The sequence below is a fragment of the Vitis riparia genome, chromosome 9 (assembly GCF_004353265.1).
Source record: "Vitis riparia cultivar Riparia Gloire de Montpellier isolate 1030 chromosome 9, EGFV_Vit.rip_1.0, whole genome shotgun sequence".
NCBI classification, from domain to species: domain Eukaryota; kingdom Viridiplantae; phylum Streptophyta; class Magnoliopsida; order Vitales; family Vitaceae; genus Vitis; species Vitis riparia.
The window spans coordinates 22,609,062-22,622,232 of record NC_048439.1 but is presented as its reverse complement, the minus strand read 5'-3'; the positions used below and the strand labels follow the sequence as shown (position 1 = coordinate 22,622,232).

Here is a 13,171-nt window from a genome sequence, read left to right as displayed (position 1 = left end):
AAGAAGTAGAATAAGGAGACTTTCTTTGAAGCTAAACGATTTCTTTGGTTCCAGTCACATAAGCATGCATACCCTACATATACTATATATTCATGTTCCTTTGTGTTCTGGCATATTTTGACACAGATGGGATCACCTGCATTCGCCAGAGAAGATCACAGCTGGGCTTAACTGGAAACCGATTTTTCCAGAAATTTTCACGAGCTGCTTCGACCTCAGCTCGCTCTTCTGGGGTTCCATAATCAGCATCAAACTCCCATATCTGTCTTCCCACGAAGTCGTTGGTGCTGTAGATGTAGGGATCATTGCCTCCATCTGCAACCTTGAGCCTCCACATTTTCTAACTCACCAAACTGACGAGATATCTCTCTCTCTCTTTAAGTTAAAATGATACAGACCAAGGACAGAGAGATAGGTGCTGGGTGGGCAGAGAAGAGAGAAACTTCAGAAACTTGGAATGGCGAGTTCCAGGAGGGAATCGCTCATTCATATAGAAGCACAACACCAAGTCAATCACCAACCCCCATGACTTGTATTTATGAATGAGACTACTAACATTTAATTTATGCTTATCTATATATATGTAGTGATGTCAACGATATTAAATTGATTTCTAAATTCAATTATGAATCTTGTAACATAAATTTATCTATTTTTAGAAAGATATTTTGGGAGTCCAGGGACAGTCCCTGATAGATATCAGTCTATTCGATCATAAATTAATATTTTTTAAGACATACATAAAGAAATGATACATTAATTAGTTATATAGCATTTAAATTGTATTGACTAACGCATGGTGTGTAGTTATGTTTAAGTGACTTTTCACCAATTTGTTCATAATGGGTCAAACATCCTTTCAAATCATATAATTGATAGGAAGGATATAAACTTTAGAGAGACCAACGTACCCTTCAAAGTTGTTATGTCACTTAACACCAATGTTTTTACTAATCATTGAATTAGAAAGGTTATTAGTTCATGATTTATTCATCAAATTGATAGTCAAACTATAGTCGAATTGATGATGTCATAATTATATAACTAATATATTATCATGATTAAAAATAGTTACAAAAATTAAAATAATAATTTTTATGTTATTTTAAAATCAAAATTTTATTTGAAAATTATAAATTATTTAAAAAATGGAAAATTAGTTTCAAATCATAAATTTAAATTAAAATCAGAATTTTCATTTAAAATTAGAAATCTTAAATTTAATTTTAAAATCAGAAATTTATTTATAATCTAAGGAACACAAAGTTTTTAGATATTTATTTAAAATCATAAATTTTTTCATTAATTTAAATTAAAATCACAAATTTTAAAATATGAAAATGGGGGTGGGGGAAGAGCTGCTAAAGAAAGGGGGAAGAGGGGGCAGCGACAGGAGCTGGGAAGAGTAGTGGTGGTCGGGTCGGCTGGTCTGATTGGGTTTTTATAACACTGCTTAACACATAAAATGGAGAATGGTTCTAAGGAGAACTTTATGGTCTGGTGTACCAAAGTTAGATTTTTGCCTCTTGGATTTATATATTTAATTGTGACCTTTGATTTGTAGTGTACAAACGAAGAAGAAAAAAACTTCTTGTCAATTTCTTGTTGGAGGCTTTTTCTATCAATAACTAAGTAAAATTGTATTTATATTGAATTTTGGAGGTTAATAATTTAGTAATAGAAGTTAAGTACTTTATATTATTTAAATATATAATTTATAATATAAAAAATAATGTATTATTTAATATCATCTTCATTTTTATTTTATATCAACGTTATTTAAAAATACAGAGTAATAATTTTTAGTTTTTTTATCAATCATTTAATAAAAAATTAATTCTTATAAACTAAGGAAGTAGAGTTTATTTTTGAATTCTAATGGTACTATATTAGATAACTAAAAAAAATTAATTTCAATATAAGTCAATTAAAACTACATATTGCTTTAGTGTAATTCTCATAAATAAATTAAAATAGATTTTTTTATTTAAAATATTTATTTATTAAATGAAAGAACTAAGGATAAAAAAAACTAATTTAAAAAAGATAAATTTCACAGTAAAATTATTTGATGACAAAAATCTTTATTTTATAAAATGGATAAATATGAAATAAAAAAAAAAGTTATAAAATTATTAAAATAAATTTAATAAATGTGAATTTTATAAATCAATTAAAATAGATATTTTATAATTTTGATTTTATTGTATGAAGGATTCACTCAAACTCTATTTGGAAACATAAGAAATCGAGGCTCTATTGATTTTTGTCTATAAATACCTCATTAGAGATCGAAGAGACTGTAGATTATAGAGATCTTAGATATTAAAGACCTCTCTTTCTTGAGAGAGGGACTCCTTGTGAGAAAGCTTAATTGTCACACCATTCCCGATCTCTCATTCAAGAATTCAATTCTTTGACTATTTAGTTGAAGACCTTAATCCCTTCAAAGTGGTCGAAAGATGTACTAGGGAGCAACAAGGAGTTGTTGGTTGTGGAAGTGAATCAAGTTGTAAATGCTGAAAAGTAAGTCTTTCAGGTAAGGTGGTCAAATAAATCCATGTTACTTGATTTCGAATAGCGGATTTAGATTTGTAGGTTTTAGACCTCGTGGTTTTTTATCTCCATATTTTGTGGAGGATTTCCATGTAAAAATCTTATACTTCGTTGCATATCTTTTTATTACTGCTTATATCTTGGTTGATGATAAACTTTTTAATTGATTGGTTAGTTGGTTATTGAGGTTGCTAGGTTGGTTATGTTAGAGGATATGGTTCATATACCTATAACCAATTATTGTTTTCCTTAACGTCCCTATGGTATATTTTGGATATTAACAATTATATTATTTTTATCCCTAACTCATTGAGGGTATTGATTACTACTCAAAAAGTGCTATTTCATAGCTTATAATTAATCCTTTTAAACACTTTTGAGTAGTAGTTAGTGCCTTTTAACCCAATTAGCATGTTAAGGCCCCTTTCAATTAATTCTAATCAAAATGTGTAAGTTTTGGTGTTTTTGTTAGTATTTTGATCACCAAAGCATTAGGAGATTGAGGAGAGTTATATGGAATCCATGGCAAGCAATGGGAAGCTTAGAGGAATGAAGAATCAAAGCTTTGAAGTCCTTTGCCATAAGCAAATCCGGAATGCAAGGAGAAAAGCAAAGAGGAAAAAACAGAGTGAAGAAAACAAAGGAAGCATTCTTGATGACAGTCACTGCAGCCACTTTTGGAGCACTTCCTGGAGTCCAAATTATGCATACAATATGTCATTTGAAAGCTTAGGAAGTCAACAATCCAATGCTTCAAACCGTGTTCAATTTGGAGTTGAAATGAGGAAGTTACAGCCTTTTAAAGACAACTGCTCCAAGCTAAAGGAAGGCTTCAGAAAAGTGCTGCGGAATCAGCCATTTTGTTGCGAAGTGATTTCGCAGCCTTTTTGCACAGTGCTATGGAGTTCCCTTGAAGCTTCACGCCGCGATGGAAGCCAAACACCTCAAGATGGAAGTCCACTTTGCAAAGGTGTTGAAGCAGCTAGTTGCTATGAAGAAATTTCGCAGCTCTTCTTGTGCACCTGCGAAATTTCGCAGACCTCACCTTTCACCTGCGAAGTGGTCCTGAAGCTTCCTGATATTTGTAACCGACACCAGGAGATATTTTTCATTAGATTTTTGTTGCCTAAATGCCCAAATTCTCCTTGTAAACCACCAGTGATAGAATTCCTTAGCTTTTAAGTTAGGAATTTGGCAAAATATCTATGTAATAGCTGTAAGTGTAATTGTGGTATAAAGTGAACCCGAGGAGCCTGTTCTGAGGGGTGTTAGAGTTTTGGTTCCAGGAGATCCTTTGTACAGTTTTTGGGAAGGAAGTAAAATACAGAGCACTTGCTCTGTTTTTCCTATATATTCTTGTTTTCTCTTTCATTTTCATTTTCTTGCTAGCCAAACATTCTCTGAGATGTTTTCTCAGAGGATGAGAGGCTAGGCTCTTTGTCTCTTGGAGCTAAGGTAACCGGGTAAGTTTCCTCAGGCATAAATTGGAAGTTTTGTTGTTTTAGTTTGGAATGAAGAGTAAGTGTGTCCCATGAATGGTTTCTACGTTTTTAGTTAACTTAAAACACCTTGGAGTCACCTGGGCCAACACTTGGTAAGGCAAGTGATCTCTAACCATGGAGATGCACTAGTTTACCCCTTGCGAGCCTCTGGTAGGTGACTTGAAGGTAGGATTTTCTAGAATAGCCAACACTTGGTAAGCTTTTGGACTCTTAGGAGACATCCATTAGTTACCTCTTGCGAGCTTTTGACGGGTAATCCAAGGTTAAAGATCACCTTGAATGGTAAAGGCTAGTGAGAGGCTCAAACCATTGCAAGTTGCATCAGTGAGAGAATTAAAGCTGAAATCCAATTGAGGGATGCATTTGTGCAGCAGCTATTAGAGAATTGACTTTATGTTAATTCTCTAATGTGAGAAAATGAAACAAGTGACCGGAACTCTCCTTTTTGTATGATGAATCTGAGCCTAGTGACCTGAAACTCCAAGAAACACTTTTCTTTGTAAGTAAAATCAGTTACTACTTTTGGTTAGTTTAAAACCTTTCATTTTTTCATTCAAACGTCTTTATGTTTTCTTTTAAAGCTAACCTTGAAATGAAAAGGCACCAATTTATCTTTGAAATAATATCATTTGTGAAGTGAAAACCCATCCCAGTGAACGATCCTAGAGCCACTATGCTATAGTAGCTTTGTCTTTGCTACCCTAGTATATGGTGTAATAGGTTATAAATTTTGTTGATTACTCCCTCAATTAAGGAGCACCAGTTGGACACGAATCAGCTGAGACACCAATTAGGCATGAATCAGGTATCCCTAAAAGTTAAAAATTATCTTTTTATATACTTAAAGATTCTAGACATAACCATTTATTTATTTGGGACATCTTGATATCTCTTGAGATAAAGTTTTGATATAACATTTAAATTTTTAAATCACCCATTCACCTCTTTGCATGTGCCCTATTAGATTTTCAATAGTTTTTCAAGTGGTATCAAGAGCTTTATCATTTTTCAAACATGTGTGCCCATAAGTCACATAATGTTTTTACCGGTTTTCGTGGTTTTTTTCATTTCCCTTTTTTTCTCACACTAAATCACATGAATTACTACTTACACATATTAGCAAACATTTCATATAGTACTTATTTATATTTTCATCAATGTACAAGACATTCATACTAACTATACAAGATAGTTGAACTAATTGTACAAGGGTTGTACAAGGTTGACAAGGGCTTGTGTATAAAATTTGCACCACTGTACAAGAGTGTTACACTAACTATACAAAATAAATGTACTAATTGTACAAAGGGTGTACAGGTTACCCTTTATGTAGGATTTCAATAAATTCTAAACTACTTTTTTTCCCTTGTCACCTAAGGATTGCACACTCTCATACCACACATTCCATCATTACACACTATCTCATACACTTTATTTAACTCACACATGAAAATTCGAATACTTACCCCACTAACGATATTTGGGAAAAAAAATTATTTTTAAGTCTTTCACCTTCTTCCAAACCGAACCATTGGAAATATGGTTCACACATTTATGTGGACACATTATTTATGCATTTGTATGAAATTTTTGGTACTATATAAGGGTCACTAACTATACAAAGCAAATATACTAATTGTACAAGGAGTGTACAAGACAACCCTTTGTGGAGGATTTCAATTGATTTTGAACAAAAAAATTTCTTGTCATCGATTGATTGCACTCTCCTGCCACATATTCCTCCATCATGCACTTATCTTATGCACTTTATTAAACTCACATATAGTAATTCGAATACTATGATGTTCCGTGAAAATTTTTGTTTTTACATTCGTACACCCTTTTCTATACCAAATCATGAAATATGGTTCACACATCCTATGTGAGCACATAATGTATACATGTAGATAGAATTTGCATCATTATACAAAAGTGTTACACTAACTGTACAAGGAAAATATATTAACAATACAAAAGGTGTACAAGACTACTTTTTGTGAAGGATTTCAATCGATTTTGAATAACTATTTTTTTTTCTTATCAACCAAGGACTATACACTTTCATGTTACACATTCATCCATCACATATTCATTGTATACACTTTATTTAACTCACATATGAGAATTCAAATACTTACCTCACTAATAATGTTCGAGGAAAAATTTAGTTTTTTATGTCTTCCATCATTTTCTTAACCAAATCATTCCAAAAATGGTTAACTCATCTTATGTGGACACATTATTTATGCATGTGGATGAAATTTGCACTACCATATAAAGGTGTTATACTAATTGTACAAGGTAACTGTACTAATTGTACAAGAAGTGTACAAGGTTGCCATTTGTTAAATATTTGAAGTTATTTTGAAAAACTCTCCATCTTTTTTCTTGTTACCCAAGGATTGCACAATTTCCTCACTCAAATTCTCTCACCCAATGATTGTTTCAACTCTTATTTTTAAATTTCATCCTCCAAATTTTATAACCCCATATTTTGTTTTTGTAGTTTAATCAATATTCTTTCTTGGCACATTTTCATTCCATATGAAGGAGGATTAACCATGTTATTTAAGTCTTCCATCCACTTTTTTGTAAGATTTTATCCAAATGAATCTTTATTTAAAAATCTAATTTAAAATTATAATCATATTTATCAAATTTTTTACTAAGATTATCTTAAATTCTTTTAATATATCTATACTCTTTTATTTAAAAAATGAAAAACTAATTTTATTTAAACATATTTTATTACCTTTCAAGTAAAAAATTAAATAAGTTTGAAAGTCAATAAAAATTAAATACCACCGTCAATAATTTTTAAATAAGATTTTATATAACATATTCTATTTGAAATTTAATTTCTAAAATCTCATTAAAAAATTGTGGTGACAATTTTCTTTCTATTAGTTAAAATACTTTACATGATTATTTAGATAAGAAATATTATTAATATAATATTAGAACTTCACATTTTAGTTATTTTTTCATGAATAAATTTATCTTTTAAAAAAAATTTAAAAAAAAGTTTAAAATTTAAAAACTAAAAGGATAAATATATATAAAAAATTAAAAGTGAAGTGAGTCAATTTTTTAAATTTTTTATTAAAATATAGTTAATGTGATAAATATAGAAAATAATTAAAAATAAAAGAAAAATATGAATAAAAGGGGTAATGTAAATTTAAAATAAAAAATGAAAATTAAACTAAAAGATAAATATGAAAAGGTAAAAAATATTTGGATGAAAATCCCAAAATTTTTATTCTTGCATATAATAAAAGTAAGAGGATTCAATATCTTAAAAAATAAATAAATAAATAAATAAACATTATTGCTTTTATTTAAAGGGGAATAGAAGAGGAAAACACATAGCCACTTACAATTCTTAATTGAAATTGGAAGAGGAAAATATAAAATCATATGAAATATTTATAGTTTTAATAAGTTTTTGACGAATAAGGAGGGTTACTGATTGTTTATCTTAAGTTTCTTGATTTGAACTCAATGATTTTAGCAAAAATTAATAGCAATTAGTACGATTGTTAATGATATAATAATGGAATGAAAATGGGAGTATAACTGTGAGAGATGGGTGTAAAATATAAATGTAGATTATAAGAAAAGGAAATAAAAGAAAATGAAAATATGGCTAATGGAAATAGAAAAAGAAAAGAGAAAATACAAAGAAATAGGTCAAGGGCATTTTAGAGATTATTGAAGGATAATATCATTCACTCAATTTTCACATTTTACTTAGGTCTTAGGCTTAAATGTAAGTGATATAAGGATATTGGGTATTTCAAGTCCAATTGACCTAAAAACAATTCTAGCAATTTTTAGAAAATCATTTTTCATAATAGTTTTTTTCTTCAATACTTTTCATGAATCAAACATAACCTAAATGCTAATCGACAACTTAATATAGTATGAAACAAGTTGTGGTTGAGTCTTGCTATTTGTTTATTCCTGTGTTTATTTCTTTATCATATTTGGTTCTAAGGGAAAATGTGAGAAAAACAAAATAGAAAGGAAAAGTGTAAAAAAAAAAACAAAATCTAAAGTCAATAACTTACTTTTTATATAAATTTTAATTATATTTATTTTCTTTCATATTTTTCATAATAAACCAAACATAAGAAAATCAGTTTTCTTATTATTTTTTCTTTTCTTAGTACTTCTTGGAACCAAACATAACCTAAATACTTCCCAAACCCCAAAAAGTTTGACCCACCAAGGTTTGTAAGGGAGAAGGCTTGCACCATACACATTTGTACCATTTGGAGGAGGACCTAATTGTACCATAGAAAATAGTACGATCGTTTGGAGATTACTTGTGTTCATGCATCATTTGGTGAAGAGGTTCAAGTGGGAGAAGCTCAATCCAAATGAGAAGATTGTAGTGGATCCAATGCCCTCGCCTGCACAGAACCTCCCAATTCGTCTTCTTCCTCATAAACCCTAATTTTAATATACGTCCAAAAGTTTTATGCCTTTTTTTTTATATCTTTTTTTGTACCTTAGAAAAAAAAAACTTTTATCACATGAATAATTTGCATTACTTGAGAGTATGTCAAAGGTTATATTAGTATTCTATACTTGAGCATCAGCTTTAGATATTTTATTTTTATCTCTTCTCAACCTTGAAACGTAGACCTAACTTTTATTTTTAAAATAATAACCATCTTCCGATTAATCTCACCTCCTTCATCCCTCAAGAAGAACAAATTAAGGGTAATAAGAAAGTATTCATTTGTTACCCATCAACTATGCCTTATGGCCTAATATTGTTAAGCCTTGGAGCACTATACCTATCCAAAACTGGCATACACTCATTTTTTCAGCATTGAACTACCATCAATGTTAACATTACTTAGCAATACCCTCAATTCTGCTTAATATGAAATCCCACATTGACTAGAAAGAGAAATTTTTGACACAATATATATGGAATTCCCCTTTACAAATACGTTTTAAAATCTCAATTCAAAACCGACAATATCTATCAAGAAGGGGATTGGGAAGAAAAGTTCCTAACATCATAGATGTAATGAATTCCTTTAAACTATGTATGATTTTTACATTCTAGACCTGTGAAATTCTTTTGACTCAAACTACACACACAACCCTTTCCGCAATTGTCAATTACATAAATTTTAATGGCAAGGGCCTCCCCAGCGTACATGCCTTTCCATGGATCAAAATCAAGATAAGCTTAGGTTTCTTACAGATTATCTTAGACCCTATAGCCACATATTATCTTAAACCCAATAATGTTTCTTTTCCTAGAAAATTCAAGCAACACAAAACAGAAAAGTCCCAGCTGGGACCCTTATTCGCTATAAACATGACAAGGGCTACACTCAGTAGACAAGCATGCATCTCATTCTTTGGAACGTTATAATTACATTTTCAGGAAGAATGAAGCACCCGAGACCGGTATTCTCCAAGTGCCCATATAGGAAAAATGTTCCGATATGCAGAATAGCTGATCATACAGTTCTTGTTGAAGACTCCCATGATTTCCTGTATGAAGAAATGTTGAAGCTATTAAACCTATTCAGGCATGGGAGTCAGCAAAGTTGTTGCAATGGGAATCAGCATGCATACTCATTTTCTAACCAGACATGTAATCTATATAATTGAAACAAATTACTAAAATATTTATGGGGTTGCAGATCAACTTTCTTATCCAAATTCCAAGCATTTGTTTTTGAGCTTCCTGGGGTTTTCCTAATGAGTCTCATGACAAGTCTTTCACATTTGGTACACGTTTTCAAGAGCTACAAAGGATCAATTAAATGCTCATAAGCCTGATACTGTTACAATGTTTTTCAAGTATTACCCTCAATCGTCAAATTATTCCATTAACTTTTACCAAGCAACTTTAACAGAATGACAAAGGCCTGTTTGGATGCAGTTTTTAGAACCTTGTTTCCTGTTCATGAAAAAGGAAAAAGAAAAAAGAATGCCAGAGAAAAGGCATTTGGTGTGTGCAGATAAATTACAGAAAATAAAGGGAAAATTTTTTGAAAAACAGGGAAGAAGCATGGGGCATGAATAACTACAGATAAGCCCTTAACTTCCTATTCTTAATAATTTCGATTTCTCACAGGGGGAACCAGCCATTAGGTGACCACCTAATTGTAGTTTTTGCATACAACAGAGAAAATTAAAAATAATGCAATGAATTTATAAGAGTTACCTCCTGAGGAAAATCTCCATTCTTCATTTGGGAATTTATTAATATCCTTGCAGCACGGTGTAGTGGGTTTGGATCTCTCCCAGCCTTTCAAAAGGAAAAGAACAACAAAAAATAGAAAGTAATGCAATGAATTGTCTAAAGCTAAAAACAACTAAGAATTCACAAAATCCCTGAAACCATATCCAGTCATGGAAAAGCAGAAAAGCATGCAGAATTGACATATAAACAAAGGGGGCAGAGAAACCCCCATATCCCTGAAACAAAGGAGGTACCGTTGGAATATGGTAATTTCCCATGCTTGCATATCTCCCAAAGGTACCTTGTGATAGGGAACTCATTTTTCATCAATTTATGGGAACTTTAATTCACAATATCTCATGTTTCACTAGAATGATTGAAGAAGATTTATGGTGTAAATCTGGAGCTTTAATTGACATACAATTGCTTGAAGAAGATTACAATCTCGAGTGACAAAAAATAGAGAAAGAACTAACCTAGTCTGGGTAATTTTGGTGCATTCTATGAACATGCAAGCAAAAGAAAGAAAAACTCGAGATTATGTGATGCTACTTTCTTTTTGGTGCAACTATTTCTTCAGAACAAATGTATGCATCTATAGGTGAAAATCACCACAAAATCTGTATCAGTGAACAAAAAGAAAAAGATCCAAATGCCCGCCTTAGTGCACAAAACACCAAACGCAGAAGCCAACTTTAAATATATGGGAAAAAACCAAATTATTAGAAAGAGGGAAGTCTTGCAATGAGGTATCCCTACAGCATAGCCCAAGAGCTAAATCAAATAATTTAGATATTTTAGACCCTCTCCCACTGAAATTATCATAATACCCCAGACTTCTAACTAAAACCCCGACTTATTAGAATGTCCTACCATAGATTGATTATTTTCTTTTCACCAACAAAGAACAAACATACCAAATATGGAGAAACAGAGAAAAATGGTATAGGAAGTTTTAATTAACAACACATTACAAAAAACCTCGAGGACGCTAAATTAGCATCAAACAGCACCTTTAGTCTCCAATTTTACCTGTCCAGCATCAATGAGAGCCAACACAGCCCAAGCAGTATTGACATTATGTGGCTTATCTTCAGGAAGATTTGTGTACACCTGTTTAAAGAGGCATTAGAATAATCAACCATACAAGGTAGAAGATATGAATTATTTTAAATAGTATCAAGATAGATGACGAACAGAGATAATAAATGAATGTGAATTGGATTAGGCTATTCCTAAAATTGGTTAGAATGCAGCCAAGCACATCTTACTGAAGTTCATTAACTTGTGTCAAGTTACATTATAAATCAAGGTTCTTATTGTTATTCAATGCAAGTAAGATCTATGGGAAAAAACTCTACTTAATTCCAAAGAAAAGGTGCACCACGCTCTGCAATAAATTCTATGATGAGCTACCACAAAGAAGATAGCAATCTTCATAAAATCTCGACTTTGCAGATTTATAAGGAGCATTTATTAAGAACAAACATCATGAGGCACACTAGAACTATAAAGGAAAGAAATTCCACATAGAATGGAAATAAAGGAAAGCAACCATACAACTTATTTTTCATTTCTCTTCCTATATTTTCTCACAGTCTCAGCAATGACATGCAGTATAAAGTTTCCCAGCTTTGAAAAATAAAAGAAGTCTATATCTATCCCTCAAGTTTGTGAGTTATTTTTTTCGAAGTATGCAATCTAGCATTTCTTGCACAGGAATATTTTGGCATATCAAGTTAATTTGGAGATCAGCATCATAACTAAGCCCGTTTTCTAAAACATCTCTCTTCTAGCATCATATGCACTCAGAAACCCATTTGAAAGCTTTGCAAAAGACATCTTCATTAATTAGCATCAATGCAAAAGCACTCTAAACCTCAAAACACATGAATGTTCTATAAGCAACTAAAAACCTAACATACTGATGACCATGATCATGACATCATAGTAGGTACTAACAATAAAAACAGTAAAAAAAACAACAATAGGTTCGGTTCTTGTTTCTTCCTAAAGTTCTAAGAATCATTGAAGAGAATGCTTCTGGATTTAAATATGAAAAGATAATGCTTCTGGCTGTAAATATGAAAAGATTGTAGTCTCTCTACCAATTAAAGACATACACACACAACAAATATAGGATGGACTAAGATCAAAACAGCTCTAATTCAAGTACTAAATTTTCTATATATATGGGTTGTCACAGAAGTCCTCTCTGCCTAATGGGGCTCTAGATCTGTCCAATTCAGTTGGCTTGGACTGGATTTGGGTTTAGGGTACAGCATGAAGTTAACCCATACCCTCTGCACAAAGCATAACTCCAAAATTCATGTTTTCCTTCTCTCTTTCCATCTATTAAAAGACTTTAACATCTATCTTTTCAATTTCCTTTCTCAATTTTTCCATATACTACTTCATTTCACATGTTGTTATATATATGCACTCATCTAGTACATATAAGAAGTTGAAGACGTAAGCTAGAACAAGACTAATTAATTAATCTAAGCTCAAGGTGTTCACCCTATGCCCACTTGGCACTTTCTCATTATATTATTCTTCAGTGTATTAAATTAACTAATTAAAGAAGTATGTACACCCTATGGGTTCCAGTCACATAAGCATGCATACCCTACATATACTATATATTCATGTTCCTTTGTGTTCTGGCATATTTTGACACAGATGGGATCACCTGCATTCGCCAGAGAAGATCACAGCTGGGCTTAACTGGAAACCGAATGTTCCAGAAATTTTCACGAGCTGCTTCGACCTCAGCTCGCTCTTCTGGGGTTCCATAATCAGCATCAAACTCCCATATCTGTCTTCCCACGAAGTCGTTGGTGCTGTAGATGTAGGGATCATTGCCTCCATCTGCAACCTTGAGCCTCCACAT

General features: G+C 31.8%; 1 protein-coding gene across 1 annotated transcript; it reads right to left on the bottom strand.

Moving 5' to 3' along the window:
- Window positions 1–9,234: 9,234 nt before the first annotated feature.
- On the bottom strand, window positions 9,235–13,171 carry LOC117921941 (cycloartenol synthase-like). The gene is made up of 4 exons (XM_034839887.1): window positions 12,971–13,171; window positions 11,311–11,391; window positions 10,261–10,344; window positions 9,235–9,581 (listed from the first exon to the last, which is right to left on the bottom strand). The coding sequence occupies exons 1-4, from the start codon at window positions 13,169–13,171 to the stop codon at window positions 9,468–9,470; spliced, it is 480 nt and encodes a 159-aa protein (XP_034695778.1). The 3' UTR covers window positions 9,235–9,467.